Here is a 27,311-nt window from a genome sequence, read left to right as displayed (position 1 = left end):
CGGCAGGTGAGGAGTGGCGGGGGGCGGCGGCTCCCGGCCCGGCCCGGCCCTGCCCTGCCCACCCCGCCGCCGCGGACCGACCGTCCGCACCCCCGGCTCCATCCGCAGGCCGGTGGGCGAGGCGGTGGCGGGGGGCGGGCTCCTGGCGCCGCCAGGCAGCTCCTCCCTCCCTCCCTGCCGGCCGGGAGCCCCCGGCGGGGTGACAGCCCTGCCGAGCGCAGCCGCTCCTGCCGGGGCTGCGGAGCAGCGCCCGGTCCCGCCGCGGCCCGCTCGCTGCCGGGACGCAGCGGGGCCGCCCCCGCGCCCGCCATGTGGAAGCTCAACAAGAGCAGCAAAGTTCTGCTGGACGACTCGCCCGAGGAGGAGGAGACGCGTCCTCGCGGGCCGCCGCCCGCCGCCGCCTTCGCGGCCCCCCAGGTAGGAGCGCGGAGCCCGGCTCGGAGGGGTCGTGAGCTCGGCCCCGCTCCCGCTGCCCTCCTCTCCGGCGGCATGAGTAATCACTTTTCCCACCCTCATGTGCCGGCAGGCTGGCCCTGGTCGGAGCTGCGAGTGTTTGAGCTGATCGTGCGACTGTCGCCCGGTTTTTTTGGGGTGCTGACTGGCCTATCCACCCCTGGTTCCTCCCAGCAGCCGGCGTTGCTGGGACTTGCTGTCCTTCATTCCAGTGGCTTCATACCGCAGGGTACTTTCTCTTCCAATCCTAGGCAGAGGCACTGCAACCCATCTGTTAAGCACAATACGTTAAACAAGGGTGTTTTAGAACGTAACTTTATTTGCGCGTTTGTGTAGAGCACTAATGTTTTGGCAGGATTGCTTTTTCTATGGTTTCGTTAATGGTAGTTCACTATCTTTAAATAGCTGCAATCTTGTTTGAAAGCTTTTGTTGTTAAGTGATAAGTTGAATACCAGCAGTGACCTTCTCAACAAATATAACCTGAAAGGAAGGGTATCAGTTGAGTATCAGGGAAAACAACTAAAAAAGATGTTTGACTTGCTTTCAAAAACTTGGTAGCAATTAGGCATCCATCCAGCTCAGGAGCTTGTTACACTACCCAGTACAGCTTCGTTGCTGATCTTCTGTTGCCACAGTGTTACTTTAGATACTGAATGAGAGGTTCTGAAGTAAGCAGTTGCCCTGGGTTGCAAAACAGTGAGGTTTCTTTTCAAAAGAAGGTAATAAAGCCTACCCAACTTTCTACCCCATGTTTGTCTCACCTATCTTGCTGAGAGAGCTGGAGTGTGTCTGGATAAACTATCCTCAGCTTGAGTTTCTGGTTGACAAGTGCTGTGGGTTATCAACACATGTGGCAACTGCTGAAGAGCAGCCTCTCCCAGTCACAGCAGTTATTCTCTCCATCTTCCAGTAGCCAAAATCACCAGTTTAGCCCTGCCTTCCCCTTGCTCCTGCACAGCTAAACAGTAGAGCCATAGCCCTTGCTACTTCTTTGACAGCAGCTGTGGAGAGTCATATGGATGAATAGGATCTCCTCTTGTAGAAGAAGAATGGACACTTACTTTGGAGACCCCCTTCAGAGGAGGAAGGGGGATTGTGGGGTTTGAGGTGACCTGAAGTATTTCCCCCAACCTCTAACGCAACATCTAACCTCTGCCTCCTACAGTTCCTATCCTCAGGTGCTTGCTGTAAGCTTCCACTGTTTTCACTGAGCTGTTGGCTTGTACTATCATAGCCCTCACAGACTTGGTCACCTCTTGAAACCCTCCTTGAACACCAAAGGTCACCAAAAGCTTCTGGTAAATCCCACTGTCTCTTCACTGCTTGTCTTCTCTACTACTAATGGTCCAAGCCCCCTTTGAGGCTCCTGACTGTAGCCTCCCAGTCAGGAGAGGATTCTTCAGACTTCTGTCTGGACAATTCTCCCAGCTCTCTACTGTAGCAACAGAGGCTGAAGTCTGTTTATTTTATTTTGTCCAGTCCAATTGTCTTTTACTGTCCTGGGCCTCTGTTCCATAAGTTGTAATCTCAAGTTATAGTGGTGATGACAATAATTTCTTATGCAAATGGTTTGCATTTTCATGAATTTTAAGAAAATTCCTTTTCAACTCCAAGTGGAACTGGGATGCTGATTTTCACGTTGGGGGTGACAGGAGAAAAATAAATTATTCTAAGTCACTAAAAGAAATATTCTTGAAGATAAAGGATTCAGTAAGGTTAGCACAACTGTAGTGTAGCTTGGCACAGAGGCTGGAGTGAAGATCATAAGCTATTAGTTATTTTGCCTGTTAAAATCAAATTATTTTGAAAGAAATGCAACACCCTGCCCAAAATATTTAGCGGTAGATACTTCAGAGTTTGTGTACGCTTTAAGGAAGAATAGACTATACAGAAAGCTCTGACCACTTGATTGACATTGTAATTCTCAGGGCATCTTTTAGGTCACCCATAGGTACAGTGTATCTAAAACATGGCTTGGACAGGTGTCAAGGGAAAAGCATGAGGTAACCAACGCACTTGTTCAGCTTCTTGTAGCTGATCTAGTTCGTGTTCCTTGCTTTTAGTGTTTGAATTTTTTGATGTTTCATCAGATCGTGGTTTTTTTCTCCCAATAATATGATTGTAAGGGAGGGAAATCCAGTAATGTGCAGAGGGATTCAGTGATGATCTGCGCTCTCTGCTGCTGCATCCTGACCACCATGAGAGCTTGGAGGAGTTATGGGGGCAGTTCTTGTGGTGCCTTGGCTGTGCATGAGTTTGGCTGAGGAAGACCTTCAGTCTGTGTGTAAGTTGTTACAGTACAGCCTGCTGTGAATGAAGGGTTACCTCATCAAGAAGAGGAGAATCCAGGACTTCCGTAATTTTTTATCATTAGAGCCAAAATCCAGATAATTAGTTTGAGTGCTTTTTAGTAAATTAAGAAACCCAGCTTTAGATCTCAACAGAAGTTGACTGTTAGATTTCATTTCCTTTTCTGATACATCATTTGGTAAAAGAGAAGATGAACCAGAGTCATCGTGTTTTGACTTTGGTTTATGATACGTTGTTTTCCCAACAACCATCTTTTGTCCTTATTTTCATTTTTAATAAGCAAGTGGGAAGAAAATCCTTAAGCTTCTTATATTCATGCTATAAATAAGGCTGAAACTTTTTACTTCAAAAGAAAGAAATTGGTAGTCACATCTATGTCATTAAAGCAAACCACATTGAAAGTATTCCAGTATAATGAAATGTTGGTGCTGTATATTGTTTTTTCAAAGCTGAGAAAGAGTGAAGGAGTTCTCACTGTGCAACCTAATAATTAGAACATCGCAATAGCAGACAGCAACAAAGAATTAGTCTACTATAAGTTAAAAAAAAAAAAAAGCCCAACACAAAAAACCCCTTTGTTGCTCTAGAGCAATTTTAATCATCCTGTTTAGATATGGAAGCCTGATCTGGGCTGAAGCAGACATTTGAATTTGTAGAAGTTCATAGTTCTTAAATAGAAAAGCTTAGTTTGATCTAAAAAGAGAAGTTTTGATGGTTCTGGTTTTGTGTTATACAGAATGGTTTGATTTTGTTCCAGGGGAGAACAAAAACAAATTTTAGAACATGAAAATTGCAAGGGAGGGAACTGTCAGGCTCTGACCACTTTTTAGCAAAAGTTTCTGCATACATTCAAGTACTTTGAATTGTTAACACTTATTTAAAATAGTAAGGTGTTTCCTGAGATAAGAAAGACAAGTAAATTTTGAAGCAGTACTTGTGTAAATAAATGTGTGGATTATTGTGAGGTTTTTTTTAGACCAGACAGTTTTAGACAGTATCTTAGAAGTAAATTTTAATTTATGCTTTGAAGCATAAGTATTTTTAATTTATGCAATGAAGGTACTTTATTCACTTAAGTTATAATTAATGCATGAAGGTAACTTGACATGCATAAATAGTACACATGTATAAGATGAAATTAATGTGCTTCTTGTGTGTGTCTCTGAAAATATGCTAGAAATGTACAGTGGTGCATGCCAAACCTGTGTTCAGTTTGGAATATAGTCATTATGTTTCAAACTGTAGTTGTATTTTTGGAAAGGAAAGCTGCTGGGTTTTGATTTCTGGAAGGCATTGTTTTGGCAGTTGTGCTATGTTCTCCTTGCAATCCTACCATCTAATCAGTTCTCAGAGATGTCAATGCTGTGTCAATATCATGTGTAACTGTGATGTAAAATGGCACTCCACATTAAATTACATCTATATATTAGGGGAGGGGATGGGTGTTAGGCTGACCTATATTATCTAATGAAACTCTATCTTTCATGTAAAAATATTTCAGAACCCTAGCCTTGATCTGTTCTCCCCAGTTGTATTTTTGTTATGTTCAAAGAGAATATGTGCAAAAACATGTTTCATGCTGAATTTTGTTTAGACTTGCTCAAGATGTTTGAAGGTTGGCTATACAGAATTTTAGTTATCTCTTTTAATGAAGATGTTTAAGTGTCTGGTACGATTTTAATACTGGCTTTCATCTTGGAATGAGTTGAACTCAGACAAGCCCTGCAGAAATGGGTGGGAGTTGAGCAGCATTTCTTATGTTTTACTAATGGGTTGAATAAGGGTATTTTTTAATTAAAAAAAATTAAGTAGTCAATGTTAATCCAGCTAATGCCTTTCCTTCACTTTCTAGCCATTTCTGTGTTTCTCAGGCTTTGCCTGCAGTACTCCAATAATCCCATCATACCTTCAGGCTACCTCTGTTAGCCTGATTTTTTCCTCTTCATTGGAGTTGTTCTTGTGACATTTCAGTGGCATTTTCCTGGCTAAAATCCATCACCTGTATTCTGTCATCATTCTTGAACATTAGATTGTGGTACTGTCAATGAAGACTTTCCTGAGCCTTCCTTGGCCTGCCTTTCTTGCTTTTCCTCCTTCTTGTCACATACAATCTTTCAGCAGCTTCTTGAGTGGCTCCTGTTTCTTTCTCACAGTCTTTCTGGAACTCTACAGAGCTGACAGAGTCTTTTGGGACTTTTTCTAAGTTTTAAATTCTTTTCATTTTTGAGGTGCTTCACTTTTTAATTTATACTGTCATTTTTTACACAGTTGACTGGGATCATATCTGTTTCTCACCTCTTATCCCCTCTCTGTCGGCTTATTCTGACTCTTAAAAGTCCACAAAGCACATATTGTCTGATTAGTCTCCTACTACAGACACCATCAGTATATATTTTTTTCTTTCAGTCAAGCCTGTAACCTGCAGGTTGTTGGTGGTTTTTATCTATTGTGCGAAAGAGAATTTGTGTCCTAGACTTTACTGTTGCTTCCTCTATGAATTCCAGGGCAAGCCTGCTTTTTTTAATATTATTTTTATTTTTATTGCTGTCTAGACAGCTGAAATTCTTGTGCAGACCCTCACTTCCCATACTGATGGTGATTACTTCCTCTGCTGCTTCTAATACCTATGCTGTGGTTTCCCATCCTCTAGTTCCTGCAAATTCCATTGCTGATATTAATGTTGTTGCTTATGGCATGAAGTTTAAGTCCTCCTCATCCTTCAGATTCCATTTCTTCAGCTGGCCTCACTTTGTTTCAGGAAATTTGCATTTAAATCTCTGTCCTTGCTTTCAAGGTTTTTATTAGTACGTCCCTTTCCTCTCCCCCATTTGTCATTTTTATCACTTGTATCTTTCCTCGAGCCAATTCTGCTTTACTGGCTCTGATTGCCTGGGTTTGCCATCAGCAGCTGAGTCTGCCCTCCTCCCCTCCAGCCTAACACAGAATTATCCACTCCCCCTGATCCACGAAGCCAGCATCATCTTCTCCTCTACAGCACTGCTTGAGATCTGCTTTCCCTAAATCATTTGTTGCATCTTCTTGGGGTTTTGGGAGGTTTCTGGAGCCATACTCTCTACCACTGCTGGACTTCCTACCATCAATATACAAACTAAAATATAATGGGTTTTGAGAAAGAATGAATAATTTTAATTCTTTACTGTTAAAGTAGGCTTATAATGTTTTCCTTGCTGTTATAAAAGCTATTTGCCAAGATTGTGTGAGGACATCCATAACATGAGTAGAGTTACTAGAAGCTGCTGAACACTTTCCTAGGTAGGCTCTCTTTCAGCTCTGTCATCATCAAAGGCACATTTCCAACAAGTTTTGCTGCTGGTTCTCTGTGAGGAGCTCTGGGAAAATGTCTGTGTGATCACTGCCTGTGTGATAAAAGCCACATATCAAAAGGAAGCCGTATGTGTGCTGCTGAACACTGTAACAAAAAATGATGCATTCAGCCTGTTTCGCAGAAACTATACTAGGAAAATATGGCCATTACTCATCCAAGACCTTTATCGGAGACATGTAGTTTAATGGCAAACTCCATGACTGAGTAAGAACTGTGTGTCAGCTACTGTCTTTTGAATTAGCATCTATTGGTTTGTTTTCTGGATAAGGGAACACCAAATATGAACCTCCACTATGGCTAAGTTGTTAAAAATAATTGACAGATTTTCAGTTGGAAATTTCATCAAAATTGAACACTGGAATAGTTGAATTGTAACAGAAATTGAATTAAAATTCATTATCTGACCTTCTTTGTTTCAGCTTTGACAGTTGATGGTTTTTTGATCTTAATACAGCTGTTTCCATTTCATGAAGCATATTTGAAATATTATAAATTAGGTAAAACTAAATTCTTAATGACATATGAGCTTTTTTAATATTTTAAGGTGATTAATATTCTTCCAAAAATATTTCAGAGAAGCAAAGTCTGAGTAAGATGTATTATAACCTCTTACTACAGAGATGCACAGAGTAACGTTGTGTATTGATATAAAAACAGAGAGCATAGGAATCTGGTGTTCCAGTGTTTCTCTTTGTAATGACAATAAAATGCAGAACTACAGAAGTATTCTTGTGTAAATACTTACATTCTGAAATTAATCTTCTCTGGTACACTTGGCCATTTATATCAATTGACAGTAAAAATATGGAAATAATTTAGATATTCTGTTTTAAAATATAATGGAATGTGAAACAATAACTGAAGTGGTTGAATGAAACAGAGTTTGAAAATGCTAAGCAAGTTCTTAACAGCCATGGATACTGAAGAAAAGAGCACCATCATTATTATTAATATTATGAATATATTAGAAGTATTTGAAAGATGAAAAGCAGTTTTCCTATGTTTTCACCTCTCAGTTGGGCTGGTGAATAGTAGGCAGTTATGAGAGACTGGAATCTAGAAATTGAAGCATTTTTAAATATGTTGAATGGGTTGTCCTCTGTATCTGAAATATCCACCCAGACTTTTTAAAGTTAGTGGAGTGAAATAAGTTCTTTTAGAAATGACCTGATGAATTATATTTTAAAAGCAAGTTTCCAAATTAGGGTTGTCTGTGAAATATATGCCAAAATTAAAGTATAATTCTTCAACACACTTAGATTTTACATTTTCCTTTTCTTTATCAACAAAAGTATTTTCAGTTTTGCTGAAGACTGGCAGAGGAAACTTGCAGGATAGGACTCACTGTCACTATTTAGTTAGTTTATTGTCATAATAAAGATGTTTTTCTAAGTGTAGTGAGCAATCTGGAGTGGAAAAGTATTATTTATAGAAGAGAAAAATGAATTTAAAATACCAAATTACTCTTAAGCAAGACTTTAGAAATGCCTAGGTTAATACTTTTCATTGGTGACATTAACAGGAAATTTTCAATTTACACCACCTGCCCAGATGGCTGGTTTGATTCACTCATTGCTTTAGGGACATAGAAATGGAGGTTTGAGATCTAGGAGTAGATGAAATATGGGCAAGGCTGATCACATTATCTTGATCTCAGTGTAGGCTATCTCTGCCAGAAATGAGCAGAGGCAATTCACAGTTCAGGACTGGAGTTTTTCTGCTGAACATATAGCCTCATGTCCAAGAAGAAAGCGATGTATGACTGAGTAATGCAGCCTTTATTTGTTAAAATTGAAAGCCTTGTTTTTTCTTAAAGGCATGTTCAGTTTTGTGTGGGTGTTCAGGTACAGTTCAGCTTTGTTTTTCAGCTGTGTTGAAGGAATATGCTGAAAGTAGTAGAGTTGTTTCAGTGCCCATTTACATTTGTTCACTGTTGCATCAATATCCTGACTCAGAAAGCATATATCCATGCATTGAATTTTTCCAGGTGTATATTACAGGTACAGCAAAAAAAATTAGGCCAAATGCCACTGATCTTCTACTGATAACTTTCTTCTTACTCATGCTTGAGTGTATTTTGCTTTGTTTTGGATTCGGTTCTAAACTTAGATAAGCAGAGTGACTTTTGCATTAATAATCAGCTTTAGTCTTGTTTATTTCATTTTACATTATATTAAGATCCTCCTCAAACCCAAGGAAATATTTTCTTTTGTTAGCTGTATTTTAAGATGGTGATCTGGCAGTGTGATCTCCTCTTCCCAATCTGTGTTGTTTCTGGTCAGGCTGTGTACATACAGTTGTTCTGCTGTTTGGTTTGTAATCAGTGTTTCGGGAATCTTTCCAGCTTCAGAGGTTGACTTTCAGGTTTGTGATTTCCTGAGTGATTTTTTTTCTTTTTTTTTTTCTAACCTTCCCTTCTCCTATCACTAAATTATTTAGTAAGGTTTGAGGAGTACTGGAAATTATTTTAAATTCTACCCTGGAGTGTATCTCTTCAGGTGCTCTTTGTTTTGAGATTATTTTCCCACTTAAATGATACGTTTGTGGTACATAATCTAATTCGCACTTACAGGCATGACAACCTAGACTTTATATTACACTCAGTCCTTGATGAGATGTGATGATAGGTGGTGGGGATGCAATAAGTCAGTAGAAGGGTGAAAATTTGCTCCAAAAGGACCTACTCTTTTAACAATAGCTTGTTTACTCTTGTTTGCACAGCTAATGTGTGTGTGTATGATAGGAAGCTCCTGCAATTGGGTAGAGAAAATCGATAATATACCATTTTACTTACTAGAGCACAAGAAGGGCATGCAGGACAAAATGATGCTGTTATTTGCCTTAACTCTTTGATGTTCAGCATTCTTCATCTTGGCCTGAATTATGAAAGTGAATGATCTAAAGACACTAATTAATTACTTTACCACAAAGGAAGCTGAGGGAAGTAGATTACAATTTTGATCTCTATACAAAAAGGTTTGTGTGCTAGTTGAATTAGTCCCTTGAGTACCTTATGGTTTGCAGTATGTCCAACAAAACGGCACTTGTTTCCTTATGAAAACACGCTGTGCATACCAACCTTCCCCTGCCAGAACTGGAGGGCTATTCAAGCTGCTGATCAGCATTTCCCACTAGCATTAGCATTTAGCCACCTAGAAGTATCTACTGTAACGTAGTCCATGTTTTTCTTTTAAATTGAAGTAAAACAGTGAATTGTCATAACTGTAAACCAACCAGACTAAAACATACTGAAATGATTTGTAAGTGTTCAGCATCACTATGTGTTATGCAGCATGATAAAGAGTGAAGATGAGCTTTTTTTACGCGTAGCTGCACATTAGATTGTCCTCTAAAGAAAATTGATAAACCAAATCAGAGGCTCCCTTACCTCAAAATGGTAACAAAAGTAGAGAATATGTATCAAGAGAAGGGTGTACTAATGTGTATCACTTAAAAATACAAATTATTCTGTGGGTAACAAGGGAAGATAGGTTGTATGTGATCTCTAATCTTTTCTCCTGGATCCTTCTCAGTGGCGGGACACTTCCCCTCCCTCCCTCTGCTCTTTCCCTCTGTATTTTTTTTTTAATACACAGCCCATCTCTCCTGCAGGGTGCACAGGTCCCTCCCTGCCATGTGGGCCATGGCTGGCTCTGAACCCCTATACCTGCTCCTCTCACACTCTTGTTCTTGCTGTGTGGCATTAGTCTGCTTCTCTCTGCTTTTTTTAAGGATGGATTTTCCACAAAACATTTTCAAATCTAGTCTGTTGGAGACAGCTGAATTCAAGCCTACAGGCTGTTTTCAAACAGTGTAGGGGATGTAGGGATAGACATCACAAGCACTCTGCCATTGTCCAAGTCTCCTTTTTCTTCAGTAGTGTATTTAAAAGGACAGTATGAATACTTGATATGTCTTCTACCCCAAAAAAATATATTTTAGGGATTGGATCCTCACCAGTTTCTTTCTTGAGGGTTTAATGCATTTCAGTCTTTGTATTTCATCTCTTTAAACTATGTGTTGTCCACTGACCATCAGCCTGGGTTGCATGAGTATAGTTGCTGCAAACTTGTGTCTCACTCCTTAGGAGGTACCACTTTGTATAACCATGAGTAGTAGCACTCTATTAATACAGCAACACTGTCTTAGTTGTCCCTTTTTTAAAGATGCAAGTAAATACCCTTTTTTGTCTACTACTTATTGTTAATTCCATCTTTTGTTGGCAGTGGTATTCACATTTTATTATCCTGACTCCCTAGCCCTATAAAGTGCTCGTTGCATCTTGTGGTTTTCCCCTAAAAACTTTCACTGTGAAAATGCCTTGCACTCTCGCTTCCTTGTGCTCAGTCTTGCTAGAGGCTGTATGGCTTCACACTCCATCTTTTCTCCTCTCTCTACTAGAACATGATGCCTCTATGCACTTTTGCATTTTTATTTTCCTTCCTAAGATACTTGGAGAGCTGGAAGAATGAAAATGAGAGGTGTTATTCCTTTGGAAGGTACTAACAGTGTCTTGTTTGTTCTGGAGACAGTATGGTTGGTTGCTGAAACTGATAGTTCTGCAGGCTCTGGATGTCTGAGAATTTCTTCTCTTACCATATTTCCCCTTGGAGCTTTCCTAGTTCTTGTTGATTTTTTTGTTGTTGTTGTTGGGAAAAGTTTGGTTAAATCAGCTGAAGTATTCTCTAGCTTGTACCCTGTGTCCTAGCAGAGACGCCATCATGTTAAGTTTAGAACTTTGCAACCTCATCCAAAAGTTTAAGAGCTGAGAGTGTTGAGGGGAAACAGGGAGACTTCTGAATAGTATGTGTGAGTTGTTTCCATTTAAAACATTGCCAGTGTTTCTCTTAAAAATAGAGAAATGAAAAAACCAAAAGGGGTGGAAGAAGTTGAATTTAATTTGAGAGAATACACAAATTTTAATGTTTTCATTTTTGGTACCCCATCTACAATAATATCCTCCTATTTTAACAGCTAACTGAATTCGGAAGTTAAATATCTTGTTGCAATCCGCAGGAAGTAATAGTCTCATTTTGGATGAAAATACAAGTTCCTGACTTTGTGTTCTACCCCAGCAAGTAAATCTGGCTATCTACAACTCGCTCTATTCCAACATACAAATACTATTGAACTATAGAGCAATGGTCTTCATACTCTATTCTAGAAATGCTCTATCCGTGTCCCTTGTATAATATAAAGTATTGACTGTAAAGTAAGTGGAGATATTAGTATGTAAATATATATAAGGAAATATAAATAAGTAAATAAAGTTTTAAAAAAGCATGGTATTTGAAGCTGGTCTCTCAAAATGAAGCTGATGCATCTGGGTCCCCACATGACTAGAAACATACATAACACTCTTGTGCTGGTGTCGCGGGTTCGGTTTATAACCGGGCAGAAACACCAATTTAGTGTAGTGGTTTGGTCCAAAATACTCATTACTGTTTATCTGCTGTGAGATAAGAATTAGGAGAAATGCAAAACAGGCACCAAACTTGAAAGAATATAAAGAAGTTTATTAACAGACCTAAAAGAAGAAAAAAAAAATTATACCACCTTCAGAACTCTCCTCCTCCCCCCACCTTCCTCCCTTCTCCCACTGACAATGTGAAAAGACAACCCTTGAGATGTTCAGTCTGTTTACCACTTCCATAATAACCTTGTTCAGTCCATTTAGAAAGAGAAGTCTCTTCTTGCTCATGCTATGAAAACATTATCACAACGAGACAGCCGCCCACTTCCAAATATTGTTCAGTCCATTTAGGAAGAGGAGTCTCTCTGCCTGCATGTGAGTCCTTTCCCCCGACTTGCAGCTTTTCCCACAACTGCTTTCGAGGGTCCACTCTTGAAGTTTTTTGGGGTACAATTTTAAGGTTGAGCCGTTCAGAAACAAAAACAGAGGCCCTTCTCCTTCCCTCGGAGCAAAGGGTCTTCATCATCTTCATCTTTAGGACTATCTCTGGGAGCATCTCTAGGAACTGAGGTTTTCTCCTTTCCCATTTGGAGCAAAAGTCCTCATCTGGTTCATCTCTACGGACTGAGGTTTTCTCCTTTCCCGTTTGGAGCAAAAGTCCTCATCTGGTTCATCTCTCCCTGTCCAAACTTCTCATGAAATTACAGCTGCGTCAGCATCTGCCTATCTCAGCGCAGGTGCTTTTGCTTACGAGTTGAACACTCCACCCCCCATATCTTCATGAAGTTACAACAGGATACTCTGATATATCATAGCTTCACAACAGAATTTCAGCTTTAAGCATCTCCTCTCTCTCTTCCCTCAGGTTTTCAGCTCTTCACAGCAATAAAAGGGTTACTCTCACCTCGGCCTTGCAGCTTTGCAGCTGGAATGTTGAATTTTTCTTATCGCAGTGGAGAGGGGGGAGAGCCGAGCCGCTCCGGCTGCCCACGGCAAGGCAGTGGGGGGGGTTCCATGGCTGGAACAGGTCCATGGCTCCAGGATGGCCGTGGCCCGGCCCGGCCTGGCCCAAGCAGGGCCTGGCCGGGCCCGCTGGCCCCCACACGGGGCCCGCAGCCACCTGTGCCAGCGCCGGAAACGAGAGAGAGCTTGGAGGGGGAGTTTGCCTATTCTTAAATGTGGATCACAGAGGTGATCACAACTTTAAGTGGCTTAGAGAATTGTCCATATCCAACCTGGCCAGCTGATAGGTTCTATCAGTTCCCAGAGGAAACTGTAAGCACCCCTTAGCAAGGACGTCCCTTCCGGGACTATGCTTGCTAACCTATGACAGCTGGCTTTCTCACCTCTTTCTGATGCTGTTAGCAAAGTGAAGGAGGCCTTTGGCAATGCATAGGAGCCAGGATAATGAGTGTTTTAGGTGTCTTGGGATATGTGCATGTGGAATGCATATCAACTCCTTAGCATTTACTTTAGTTGAAAAGGAAGAAGTTGATAAATTTGATTTTTGAAACAGTAAGTGGCTGATGTAATCAAAATATGGACCAGAGGGAGTATTGGAGATTTTGTGAAACAGCTGCTTCAAAGACACTTTCCACTTTTCTGTTCTAATTCTGTTTTTTCCTGAAACTGGGGCTAAATATTTTCGGTCATTTGTGGCTGTTCTGGTTTTGTACTTGGAACTGTTTGTATTTGGAGTCATATGTAAAGAAAAAAAAGGTAACGTTTCTCTCATTAAAACACAGAGTGAAGAAATTGAAAATTGCATATTTCCTTAATTCTGTGTCCCACTTCCTTTATCTTTGGTCTCTGGAGTACTCCCAACAATTGCCTTGTCTTGTCTTGAAGAGAGCATTGATAGTATCAGGATGGCCTGACAATACTGACATAGCAGTTTAATTCGGAGATGGGCAGAAATGGTTCTCTGCTGAATAACCTTCACAGGCGTCTTTAGCACTCTAGTTTTCTTCTGAAATCTACAGTTTTGAATGGAGGGGAAAGGAATGTGGATGAAAGTCTATCTTTGAGTTAAGGAAATGTAGAGCTTCTTAATGTGAAGGAGGAAAGAATCTTGGGACATTCCTCTCCCCTCAGCCCACAGACAAAGCATAAACCATAATTTAGTACAGTATTCAGAAACTCAGTGCAGATCCAAAAAATTAAGACACTATCATTAAGATAAAACCAAACTAATTGTACTAAACTTTTTATGATGCAGGGGTGTTTCTCCCTTTGTGGTATGGGGTTTTTGGTTCTGTAAGGGTTTGATTTTGGGTTTTACATCTGGTACAATATTTTTCATCATTCTAAGTGTAGATTTGTATTTTAATAGTGGTGTTCACTTAGTTTTGTGTTGTAATCATGTTTTGTCAATTTTCTTTTATGATGTGCTGAATGGAATAAAAGCATTTGTGAATAGTCTAAAATGTGTCAGTGCAAATTGTCAAACCAAAACTGACTGTGGGCCTTTTTTATCTTTATCCTTTTTTTGAGAATAAAGACCAGTTTCTTCATGATGAAGTTTCATCTTCAGTGTCACATCTTGCAACAAAGGTAAATACCTGTTCTTTGAAAATGTAACATTTAATAGCATATATGTATTTCAGTCCATGTATGTTAATAAGTTGCCAGTTTTTCATGGATAGCTGATTAGGGATATGTATAGTTCATTGATGATTTTATAATTATGTATGATCCTTGGTCATGGGGTCCTCACTGAAGTAATATTAGTACTGCAGGATTAGTTGGAAAGCTCCCTTATTTCCTTTCATTAATGGGGATGGGAAGGTACCCTGATTTTTTTTCTTTTTCCTCCCAATAATGGCTATTAAAACACAAGATGAAAATAAGAAGCCACAGGAATAACTGAAGGCTAAACAAGCACTAAATCCTAAAAGCAACTGGCAATAAAAACATGAAAAGTAGAAGAGTTTGGGGTTGTTTATTCCATAACGTGTAGCTCCACTGGCTCTCTGACCACAAGACGTTAAGGATTTTATTTCATATCTCTTTCAGAAAAGAGAAGTAGGAATGCAAGTTAAATTTTTTTACCTTGATATGTGTCCAAGAATCTTCTTTTATGTTCTTAAAATACATTAGTAGAAGATGAAAGAATTGGAAGTTATTATGATAAGCTAGAGCTTGTTTTGAAATTCCATAGGTATAAAGAAAAGTATTTTAAAATAGGTTCATTAGTGTAATAGGATACTTTGCATTAATATGTATAAACTGAACATCTGTCTCTTACTTCTTTTTGTTCTACTTCAGATGCAGCATGATTTTCTTTGAAAATAGAAGTCACATTGTACTATACGTTTTTCTACCCTTTTGAAGAAATATGTTCTTTTTTATGAAAACATACATTACCATATATTTTGTACCAGATGATAAATGTTTAGGGAGAGAATCTTCAAATGAATCTATTCTATATTGAAACTTTTTTTGCCCCTTTCTTAGCCATTCAGGAAGGCTTGCTAAGTGTGTGTTCTGGCTTAAAAAAACAGAAATGTCACTAGGTAAACCACTGAGCTGCAGTATTTTTGTGTTTTAAAGTAAAACCATCTTGTCTTAAAAATGTATTCTCAAGAAAGCACCTTATCCTTCTCATCTTCTCCTTCTAAAAGCAATTCGGTATTTTATTTGGTTGTTCTGTGGTCTTAGAAGCTGTCAGTACAGTGATATTCCGGAAGTTCTAAAATCTTTAATATGCTTATAAAAGGCTGATGACTTGCATGTGTGGCCTTTCCAGAACGCACATGTCATGAATAAAATAGTCTTCATTTTGAAACAGTATGGTGAAGAGCAACAAAGTTCTTGAAGAAGAAGGTGTTGGATGAATAATGTGTGTGCTCTTTAGGGAGACAGCCTTCCCTGTCTCTTAAAACCTGGGTTTTAAGGCAGTGCCGATGCCCATTTGCAGAGGAAAGCCTTTGACCTAGGTTTGGAGGTCTAAAAATGGGAGCTAGTCCTAAAGGCTGGAGGTGGAGGTTGGAAAGTGGTCTTAGATCCTGCTCTTGCAGTCAGCTGCCCACTGAGCACTGAGGACAGGCTAATTGCAGTGCTGAGGTTTTCTAGTTCTCTCATCACATCTCTCTTGAAAGGCAGGTATGGGTGGTTAAAAAGCCTCGTGACATCTCAAAGTGAGGAACTGTCAATGCTCCAGTGGTGCTCTGCAAAATGCAGATATGTTCACACTCTGCCTGGATGTATGAATTAGAGATTAAGTCCTAGAGGAGTCACTGACTGAGCTGAGGGTGTTTAGCTTGGAGAAAAGGAGGCTCAGGGGAGGCCTTTACAACTGCTTGAACACAGGTCGTAGCCAGGTGGTGGTCGGCCTCTTCTCCCAATTAAGCAGCAACAGAACAAGAGGAAATGGCCTCAAGCTGCATCAGGGGAGGTTCGGGTTGGACATCAAGAGGAATTTATTCGCTGAATGCATGGTTAAGCATTGAAACGGGCTGCCCAGAGAGGCTGTGGAGTTACCATCCCTGGAGGTGTTCAAGGAATGACTGAATGTGGCACTCAGTGCCATGGTCTGGTTAACCACCTGGTATTCGGTCACAGGTTGGACTCGATGATCTCAGAGGTCTTTTCCAACCTAAATGATTCTATGATTCTCTGCAAAAATAATCTTTGTGGGTCTCACTGCCATGCTCAGCTTCTGAATTAAAAGTGCAGTAGAAACTTCTTCTGCTGTTGGTTTTAGGCCAGATTTTGAAAAGAAACAAAGTTTTGAGAAACACAATAGATCAAGAACCTTAATGCGTGCAAATCCATGGAAACCGATGAGATAGGTTTGTGGGTCCTGAGGGAGCTGGTGGAGGAAGTGGCTAAGCCACTATCCAGCATACTTGAGAAGTTATGGCAGTCTGGTGAAGTTCCCACTGACTGGAAAATGGAGACCATAACCCCCATTTTTAATGAAAGAAATAAAGAAGACCAGGGAACTGCAGGCCGGTCAGTCTCATCTCTGTGCCAGGCAGGGTCATGAAGCCAATCCTCTTGGAAACTATACTGAGGCTAATGTAAAATAAGGGGGGAATTGGTGACAGCCAGCATGGCTTCACTAAGGGCAAATCATGCCTGACAAATCTGATGACCTTCTATGACAGTGTTACAGCATTGGTGAATGAGGGAAGAGCGACTGATGCCATCTATGTGGACTTGCCCAAAGCATGTGCATGATATCCATGTCTTTCTACTGGAGAGACATGGATTTGACAGATGGATCACTCAGTAGATAAGAAATTGTCTGTATGGTCACACGCAACAAATTATGGTCAGTGGATTGATGTCCAAGTGGAGGCCAGTGACGAGTGACGTTTCTGAGGGGTCAGGTTTGGGACCGGGCCTGTTTGCCATTATTGCTGGGACATGGACAGTGGGATTGAGTGCACCCTCTGCAGGTTTGTGGATGGCACTAAACTGTGTGGTGCTGTCAGCAAGCTGGAGGGAAGGGATGTCATCCAGAGGGACCTTGACCAGACAGAGGTGGGCCCATGTGAACCTCATGAAGTTCAATGAGACCAAGTGCAAGGTCCTGCACCTGGGTCATGGCAGTCCCAATCGCAGGTACAGGATGGGTGGAGAATGGATTGAGAACACCCCCACTGAGAAGGATTCGATGGTGTTGGTACACAACAAGAACCCTTGGTCTGCACATCAGAGGCTGGCTGACTTGAGAAAATCCCATCCACCACCAATGCTTTAATATCTGTAAGACAAATTTGGAGGGGAGTTGGTTTTTAAATTTCTGTTATCTGTGTTCTTGCATGTTATGAAGAGGTTTCCTATAATTTGGGGAGAATGCTTCTTAATAATTAAGGCTGATTGGTGTTTTTTTTAACTGTTAAACACTTAGTTGTAACTTTATTGAACTGTAAGGTACGTATATGGAAAATTCTATTTCTAGCTTTTTATTTTAGCTTCAGTTTTTTTAGGGGAGGAGTAAGTGAATCTGTGGAACAAACAATTGTTTCTTCTCAGTCAAGGTCAAGAGGAAAATGCGTTCTTTTTGTTTATATTTATAAAAAATTTCTGCAAGTGTTTTGTGGAGTGCCTCTACTTATCTGGAGAATTTTGATTCACCAGTTGTCAATCCCCTGTGAAAATACTTGTGAAGGTCTGCTAAAACATGGCCCAAATATAAATTTCTGGAAATCTCGTTTCTTACATGCTGAGCAGTGACTTTTTAGGGATTATCTACATAACTGCACAATGGTATTGAACGTGCTGGTTCTCAGTGGAGGTGTACAGCAAAAATCCCCTGTAATTGCTCATTTTGCTTGCTAAGACTCTGGGCTTGTTCTAGCCCGCAGAGAGTAATTTCTGTGCTCCAGAGCCCTGCTGGCCTGACAGTTGGGAAGTAGAAGAGTCTAACAGGAATATACTGGAAGTACTGATACCCACACCTAATGCAGTCAGAGTAAACTTCAGACATATTTGAATCTCTTGCTTTGTAAACTGTTTGTCATGTACCTCTGACTCCATGTCCCAGATCTTCTTATTATTCTTTGACTTGATTGAATTCTGTGCTTTTTTATCTTTCCCATTATAAGGTGTTAATCTGTATTAACCACATCCATCTGATGCAGAAGTTTACCTGTTTTCAATTAAATTTACATTATCTTCTTCTTTAGTATATATTCATCTGTGTCTGCATACTTTTTTTGGGTGCAATATACTTTTAAAATTTGCTTTTAGAACTGAACTACTTCTTTAGTTTATACTCAGCTGTTAGTATTCCTGGTTTGTTGCCTTTTACCCTAATTTTTCATGAATCTTCTTGCCCTCTAGCAGAGCTCTAATTATCAACTGTTTACCTTTGACAGTAAAATTAACTGAAAAGTCTTCATAGTGATGCTTTACTGTTTCTCAGTAGACTCTTTGATTGTTCATTTATTAGTCTTTGCCTGTTTACCTATTACGGGAAAATGGGAGTCTTGTAAACATCAGTGTTTGTCGATGTGAAGAAAAATGGTGTAATTAAAGTAATTTTTGGTTATAATACCTATCAATTTTGTAGGAGACTTCCAACTTAAGAGGTCCTGACCCATTCTGGGGCATTTTATTAAGTTACCTATCAGTAGACGTGTGTTCCCTGTTTTATCTAAAGAAAGAAAAATTGCAGTCAACATACACAATTTATATACAGTTGACTCACTTGAATCAATACAGGTATCACAACTGAAGTTTTACTGTGTAGGTTGAGATTAGAGTGAAGTTTAGGGGTTTTGGGGGAGCCATACTGTATGTGCAAAGCTCTGATTATGGAAGAAAGTTGATAGATGACAGAGGCTGCTTCAGCTGTTATAACAGTTGCTGCTACAAAAAAGGTGCTGTTGCCCCTAAATTCCACATGCTTTATCTTTAATGAATTGATTCTAAGAACTAGCCTAAAAGAATGCAAAAAATGAGGGAGTTAGATTTCTGCTGGCATAAGTACTTGAAACAGTTTTCCACAGCATCACACAGGTACAAAACCATCGCCTAAGGAAGGCAGTATCAGTGAGCAGGCAGTGGACTGGGTTGACCCTTTTCAGAAGCAGTATCTGATAGCCATATCTGCCACCTTATGAGACTTCTCTCTGGGGATCTGTGTGACAGATGGGCACCAATACTGAAGCGTTGGCAAAGCAGAGAGGAGAGAAGTGAGCAGAAGGAACAGTAGACAGTGTGAGCAGGGATACAGACCACATCCTTTGCATGATGTTCTAGGAGGGACTGCTTGTACTCCCAGTTTCAGAAGATACACTAATTAAATGGCAGCTTTCTCATGGTGGGAAAAAAGTAGTTTATAAGCTAGGAGGAGCTAAAGGAAAAGAATCTGTGCTCTGGGCTTGAGCTCTTAAGATAGCAGTTGGAACAGAGCATGAGGGCTTCTCAATAGTTTGCCAGTTGATGGATTAATATGTATGTTTAATGTCACTTTTTACTGGTTCTTTGAGGTGATTGCACAGCGCATTGCTGCACAGGTTTTCACAACCTAAAGTGGAAGATACAGGAGAGAATTTATTAATTGCTGTTCAAAATTTAATAATGTGCTGTCATAGTCAAACTACTATGAGACCAGTCTGTATTCTACTTCAGAGAATACTGAAATGGCATCTCGAGAAGTTTCTGCTTTGTTTCTCATTGACATTTTTGAAAAATAGTAGACTGCAGCATCCAGCCTGGTCCTCTAACATCTGATGTTACAGTTGTAGTCAGTAATAGTGCTTTCTTCCTTAATAGTGGTCTCCTTTTTTTTTTTTTTAGCTGTCCCATGGCATTTCACTGAAATTTTTTTTTAACCTGGTTTTGAGTGTACAGCTGGTTCTGTCAGTCAACTTTGATTTTCAAAGATCACCTACTCCAAGCTCAAGCCCAACCCATCAGGCACAGAAAGAAGCAAAGGTGACAGGAGGCATGAACGTGATGTTCCTGAAAAACCTCAAGCATTAAAGGGAGGCCTACTAGAGGTAGAAGCAGGGTCGAGTGACCTGAGGGGAGTATAGATACACTCTTTGAGCATGCAGGGATGAGGTTAGGAAGGATTAAACCCACCTAGAGTGAAATGTGGTGAGCAACAAGAAAGGTTTCTGCATGTACACCAGCAGCAGAGAGATTGTGAAGAAGATGGAGCCTGACTCTTCTCAGGGTACTCAGTGAATGGGCAAGAGGCAATGGGCACAAATTGAAATAGAAGAAATATAATTTAAAAATAAGAACAAACGTTTTTACCATGACAGTCAAGCCCTGGAACAGGTTTTCCAGAAAGGTTGTGGATTCTCCAGCTGTGGAGATACTCAAAACTTGGCTGTCCATGGTCCTTGGCAATCTGCTGAGGGTGACCCTACTTTGAGCAGTAGGGTTGGACTAGATGATCTCCAGAGGTCCTTTCCAGCTGTAAAGGCTGTGTAATTCTGTGAATTCTGGATGTTGAATTATTTCTTTTTCCAATGACACAGGGAAAAGTAGTTTAAAGTTTTGAGAATATAATCAGGTCAGTTATATTTATAAACCCTCTAGGAAATTTTAGGACTAAATAATACTTTTGTGTTGAGAGTTACATCATAAAAATGAAATACAGAGCTTCTGCCAGTGGATTGATGTTTTAAGACCATATCAGTACTGTGTTTTCATACTTTGCATAACTGTAATAGTTTTACATAAAATGAGTCTCCAGTGTGGTGAGGAGTCAGCTTACTGAAGTGTCATCTTTACTTACTGACCTTCCTTTGACATCCATTGCAAGGAAGCTAATTGTGCTGGGATATGGGTCTTGGTGCTCTGTAATTTGTAAGTGATTCCCAGCTGATTCAGAGACTGGCCCATGTATTCTGGCAATCTGTGAGTGTGGCAACAGGAGATGGTGTTCAGGGAGAGCATAACATAGCTGGTGTCTACGGCCTCTTCCCCTAACATCAAGAATCATTGTTTTGAGGTATTAGAGAGTATACCCCTTTAAATAGGGGGTATTCATTTATGAATCTCCTGTCTGAATTTGTCTAATTCTTCTTGTGATGGTTCCCAGCATTTTTTGGCTGTACAGCTGCTGCATGTCAAACTTATGGTTCCAGGGAATGGTGACTTCAAGATCTCCTTCCTGAGCTGTACCTACCAGCTGATACAGTTGTAACTGTTCCAGCTGCACTTGCCAGTCAGTTAAAAGTGTTCCAAGAACTCTGAAAAGAAGCATGGAAATGCAGCAGGCTGTTCTGAGGAATTTCTTTATTATGCATCAGCTATATAACAGCAGTAGTCAAAAACCAAGATTGTTGTCTTAAAACCAGTTCAGTAGTTACAAAAAAGCTTCTGGAAGTGTGAAATATGTATTTGACTTCCTCGTTCGCTAAGACTTAAATTCTGGAGTATGCTACCACTGAGAAGACAATCAAGAGTGAGCTGTTTACTCCTGGTTGGTGGAGTGAAAAGATGTTTCAGGAGATTGGTGCTGGCACGGGCAGGTACAGGAGAGGAGGCTTAGGCATGGTAGGCAGTGGTTCTGGTTTTACTCTTGCACTTCTGTGGTTTCTCTCAGCCTAGTCTGTTTAATGTGTAGTAGGCTTTGTGCAATGAGTTGTATCACCTATTGGCAAAATATGGTTTACTTGGACACTGGTGTTCTTCTGCAGATATCCTGACAGTGTTTCCTTTGGAAACCCCAAATAAGTAAGTGGTGGAAATGTATCTTAAATGTTTAATGTGCATTTCTCCTAAGGACTAGTTGAGAGAAGAATAAATCAGTTACCATCTGGTTGTTAGCCTTATATATACCTACCAAATGCCATGGATATGAAAATATGGAAGGAATGGTACAATGTGTACATAGATAGTGATTTACATACAGGTAGAAAGAATGCAGAGCTTGTAAAGTTTTATCTGAAGACCTGCACATGCCATTTTTCTTGACAATGAAATTTTCTCATAATTGTTCTTAAAGGTATCTGTGAATCAGAATTGGACTAATGAAATTAATTATAAAAAATCTAAAGGTAAAAAGTATGGAAAACTTCTGGCTAGATATAGGTGCTTTTCTTTTTCTTTTTGGTTGGAGGATTGCTTGGGTATCCAAACAGTGCAGCAAAGGTTGGGATTGCATCGGCAAAGTATGTATGATGCCCTAGATTAAAGAAGGTGTATGTATAGGTATATCCTTTTTGTTACATTGAATGTGTGGGTATAAATGCTTCTCTCCAAGCAGTCTTTCATCAATGTTGTTCTTTAAAGGCACATATAATTTTAATTAAGCCTGTTCTATGTCTTAAATTGCTATCTCAAAACTAATAACAAGATGGTTCTATTTTTTTGTAATCAGCAAATTTATTAGGTGGAAATGACTTGATGAAACGTCATTATTGAAAGAAGACAGCCCAAAATAATAGAATTTTAGTAAGATAACAGATGATAGAGTCATGGAATGGTTTGGGTTGGGCGAGACCTTAAAAATCATCTAGTTCCAACCCTCTTGCCATGGGCAGGGACACCTTCCACTAGATCTGGTTGCTCAAAGCCCCATCCAACCTAGCCTTGAACACTTCCAGGGATGTGGCATTCACAATTTCTCTGGGCAACCTGTTCCAGTGCCTCACCACCCTCACAGTAAAGAATTTCTTCCTAATGTTTAATCTAAACTAACCCTCCTTAAGCTGAAGGCCATTCCTCCTTGTCTATTACTACGTGCGCTTGCCAAAAGCTCCTGCTTGTCTTGACAGCTGTGGTTTTGTTTTGATTATTACACTTCATGATGTATCATATTTTTTTAATATAGTCAAGTAACACTGACAGGCTATGCCTGCCATTCTTACTGGATCCTGTGAAGAAGAGCAGCAACTTTCACATTCTGTGCTTGACACACACGTGTATGTTTTTGTAAGCATGCTATCAAAGTAAAAATAACCTATACCTAGTTATTTTGCCTTGAGGGAGGGAGAATCAAACCTTTAATAATTTTAAAAAGTAATTTATGCTACATGCTTAATGTTCAGAGTAAATTTAGAGTACACACTGTAGTGCGCCACATCTTCCATTTCACTGGTGCGCCAGTGCTCTTACCCTTCTTGCTTGCAGGGCCGGAAGTTGTAGTTTTAGGGTTACGAAGAGGGACAATATGTATAAAGCAGGTTGAATCTAAAGAGTTTCATAATGCACGTGGCTGTCCTGTCTGTTGTGACTCTTTCTAGAAATGACAGTTTGTTTCATTTCTTGTCTACTGAAGCCCTTTAGACTGTCTTTAAAGCTGCCTGGATTCCCTTCTTACTGTGATACATTAAAACGGAGCCCAGCTGTATTCAGTGACATCATAAAACCACCAAGGATTTGTATTGTTTGCTCAGCAAGGAAGAGCTCTACTGCAGAAACTGGACTGGCTCTTTTCCCAAGCATGGCCATCCTCTGTAGCTGTATGGATTTGCCGAATTGCCAGTGGCACTGCACGCAGGAGATACAGCAATTGCTGCCCGTCAGCCCCAGCGTTGGCAGTGGCAGTCCCACTCTGTGCCTGTAAGTCTGTCACTCCTACTGATGAGGATTTACTTCTCTGTGTAGGTTCAAGGTGCAAGTTTCCGGGGTTGGAAGGAAGTGACATCTATGTTCAATAAAGATGATGAACAGCAGTTGCTAGCAGGATGCAAATCTCCAAAATCCAAAGGGTGAGTAAAACCATTTGGTCTATCTGGTATTAAAATACACTCACTGGAACAGAAAATAGCTGTGCAAAGTAATGGAGCTGGACACTGAGAAACAATAGTGTTCAACTGCTGGAAGTCAAATCAACAGAGAAGGGTTTATGGGCAAAGCTATGTGTACATTAAGCTTACAGTGAATGAGGCATGCTGTATTAGGAAAGGACAGAAAATATTGTAAACATCTTTAGGTTTGTCAGGTAGTAAAGGCTTGTAAGTAAAAGGGTCATTCTCACACTCTCCCTTTCCTCTTAGGGATTAATTATGGTTGAGTTTACAAATTCCCTTTTTTACATGCCTTACTCTCTCTTTTGAAGTCTTACTACACCTAGAAAGGTTAAGTGGAGTAGCTATACTAGGATCTGTTGGTGCTGGGGTGGATTTTTGGCACAGTTGTGCTGCCGATGTGGTGAGAGCAGTTCCCTGGACAGAACTTCGCTCTTCCAGGACTGACTATCATTCTGTTACGTGTAGGCTTTACCTCACTGCCTTGGTTACAAACTAAATATGCCACACATCAGTAGATCGGTTCCTACCAGATACTAGCTTTGATAAGACTTGCTCTAGCAGGCTTTGTCTCCATTTTACTTTGAAATTAATGTGTTTCAGAATGCAAGTGTATATATATGCACGTTAGGGGGTGTATGTATATAAATAAACAATTTAGAATATAAATCCATGTATTTTATTTCCACTTGAGCCTGTTCCATAAAACTTACCAAAAGTTCCCAGCTACTATCCCTGTGCAATTTTATGGGTGTTATTAAGATGCTAGGCTCCTGTAATAATGCTTTGCAATTGATGCTGAATATAAGAATCAAGAAGAAGAGTGAAGAGAGCAGAAGTATGGTAAGAAGAGTTACACCAATGTAGAAACTATTTTGGTATTACTATGAGAACTGCCTGGTTTTTAAGTTACAGATATTCTTCTTTAATTATATGTCATGATTTTTACTTTACTTTTAAAGACAAGTGCAACTTTTATGTGTGCTGTTCACAAAATACAAGAAAAGTGTATGGAATCTATGGCTGGTTTTAGCAAGATGAAAATTCTGATGAATCATAAATGCAAAATTCAGTAAAGGAAGAGGGATTTTTAAAGGTATTGGTTGAGTTGCTTCTGTTTAAATATGATAGAGCTAAGCTTTCATTAATGGAACAAAGCTCTTTTAATGGAAATATTTGAAAAAGATTCAGTGGTGGGTTTAGTTGTGGCTAAGGAATTTATATGCTACTACAGATAATGTTTTCAATTTGCTTTTTAGCTCATTGAACCCTGAAGGCTGTGTGTTTCACCCCTGGTGTTCAACCTTTCCTTGTGGCCCATTATTTGACTATATATGTAATACTGCATATAAAGTTATGCATAAACTTCTGACATTCTTTAATTTAAATATTTCACACTGCAAAATTATTCAGGTTGAAGATTCTTAATGGGATGAGAAAAGTAATAATATGAGTAGCCTTTCAAATGTCTGAGAGAGAAGTTACAGTTATTTTTTGGGTTTGGGAGGGGGATTTCAAGAGTTCTTACCAGAAATACAAAACAGCTGTTTTCACAATATTGTATGGATCTTTATGAAAATATTAATAAAAAGCCTGGTATCTTTAAAGTCCTAATACTGTGTACATCAACTACTTTAGGGTATAAGGTTTTACTGGTGAGGTGGTAACATGTATATGAAACTGAGTAACATAGTGAATGTTAAAGCTGGTGTTAGAATATTTTCATATTCCTTCTACTATCATACTCCTGGGGTTTTTTAAAATTTGTTTTTGGTTGGTTGGTTGGTTTGGTTAAAGTCCTAAATTTTTCTAATACATCCTAAAATACTTTGTACATTTCGGAAGGCAGCTCTGTGGAATTCACCCCACAGGAACAGGGTGGGAGATAGTGTTATGTGAATTCTTTTGTAATAGAAAATGACCATACTCAGTCCTCTTCTGATTTATCACTGAAAGATTCTGCTGTGTTTAGGTTTATGTGTATGTGAGGGTGTTTTTCCAGAAGCTGACAGTAATGGATATGCTGCCTCAGGCTTTCCTTAGTGTAAAACATAATTTAATTGGATGTTTATTAATAACTACTACATACATTGTTAAATCGAAAAAATAATCACCACATCATCGTTATTTTCTAGAACAAACCTAAAATTAAAGGAAGAGATGAAGTCTGAAAAGAAGCCAGGTTTTTGGGACAGTTTGGTGATAAAGCAGAATGTTCCATCTAGGAAACCTGACGAGATTGAGGGATGGGAACCACCACGGATTACCACTGCTGACTCTGCCAGTGATGCAGCAACTCCTTTAAGTGACTATACACCCTGGTCAGGCTGGGAAGATGAAACCAAAGGCTCCACAAAATACACAAACCTGGCCAGCTCAGGAAACAGTTCCAGGTGGAGTATCAAATCAGCTGGAAAGCTGGTTAGTATTAGACGTCAAAGCAAAGGTAACCTTACTGACAACTGGGAAGAACTAGAATGATACTGGTAATGTGAAATACTTAATAGGTAAGAAGAGAAAGGTTCCATGATTTACTCATATGTTTAAACCAAAATCAAATCTGCTCAATATTGCACCTTTATACAGTGTTTTGTTTTATTCAGATTGTTACAAATTTTTGCTCACCAGATAGTAAATTTTCTTATTACATTGTTAATAGCTATTTTTTCCACACTGAAAAAAAAGTAGAGAATCTATTTTGTGCCTATATTTCACATTCAGACTCTGCGGTATGTCAGATTGTTGATTTTACCAAAAAAAACCCAAGTAATTCCTTAGTGAATGTATATGCTGGTTGTAAATTTGACTGCCTTATGTAGGAGCTTCCACTAACTTGAGGTCCTGTTTCTTTTCTGTTATTTGAGGGCCATTCAAAATTTTAGTTTTGATGCTGTCCCTTTTTAACTATACTAATCTGTTGCTTGCAGGGAGAATGCTTGTACTTAGTACTGTTTTCCAAATCTTCAGCCTCAGCATTTGCTTCAGCTTGTGCATACAAGATGCTTACTGTCACATTGTGCTGTACTGTGTGTGACATGGGAAAATACTATTCTAATGTAATTCCTTCCATTACAGGATTGTCACCAACAGTTGGGTCAAATGGGTCTTCCAGAGTTGGAAGTTTTTGCGTTTTGGGTTTTTTTTTTTTTCCCTGTTCGTTTGGGGGGTTTTGTGTTTTGTTTTGTTGGGTTTTTTTCCTGTGATTTTTTTGGTTGTTGTTTTTTGTTTTATTTTGGTTTTGTTGTTGTTGGTTTTTTTTTAATATTGAACTTTTTTTGACAAAGCTAAGTTTCTCAGTTTTTAAGATGCATGCTATGCCAAAAAATAGAAATTATTGAAAATTTGGAAAACAGCACTGAGTAAAGTGTAAGATGATCTTGGTATTCTGGGGGGATATTGAATCTGGATATAGGAATAAGCTGCTTCTTATGGAAGGGCACGTGTTTTCATTTTTTTATAATAGCTGATCCTTGTTCTACAAACTACTTTTTTGGTTCTGAGTGTGTTTTTCCTTTCTTCCCACTGCATAAGCAATGACTGAATTATACTCTGGCATTTTCAGGGTAGCTGAGTAACTGAGCCATTGCAAGTATGTGCATGCACACAACTTCTGAAGCA

General features: G+C 39.6%; 1 protein-coding gene across 1 annotated transcript; it reads left to right on the top strand.

The window, feature by feature from the left end:
- The first annotated feature begins 68 nt into the window (after window positions 1-68).
- On the top strand, window positions 69-26,896 carry TDRP (testis development related protein). Its single transcript, XM_032104573.1, has 4 exons — window positions 69-417; window positions 14,017-14,076; window positions 23,551-23,654; window positions 25,829-26,896. The coding sequence occupies exons 1-4, from the start codon at window positions 310-312 to the stop codon at window positions 26,172-26,174; spliced, it is 618 nt and encodes a 205-aa protein (XP_031960464.1). The 5' UTR covers window positions 69-309; the 3' UTR covers window positions 26,175-26,896.
- The last annotated feature ends 415 nt before the right edge of the window (window positions 26,897-27,311 follow it).

This window comes from Corvus moneduloides, chromosome 3 (genome assembly GCF_009650955.1).
Source record: "Corvus moneduloides isolate bCorMon1 chromosome 3, bCorMon1.pri, whole genome shotgun sequence".
NCBI lineage: Eukaryota > Metazoa > Chordata > Aves > Passeriformes > Corvidae > Corvus > Corvus moneduloides.
The sequence above is the reverse complement of the archived record's forward strand: the minus strand, read 5'-3'. Positions and strand labels throughout refer to the sequence as shown.

Coding starts and splice junctions, on each gene's coding strand:
- TDRP (XM_032104573.1), top strand. CDS start 310: ATGTGGAAGCTCAACAAGAGCAGCAAAGTTCTGCTGGACGACTCGCCC. Junction 418..14,016: donor CCGCCTTCGCGGCCCCCCAG/GTAGGAGCGCGG, acceptor CCTTTTTTTGAG/AATAAAGACCAGTTTCTTCA. Junction 14,077..23,550: donor TGTCACATCTTGCAACAAAG/GTAAATACCTGT, acceptor TTCTCTGTGTAG/GTTCAAGGTGCAAGTTTCCG.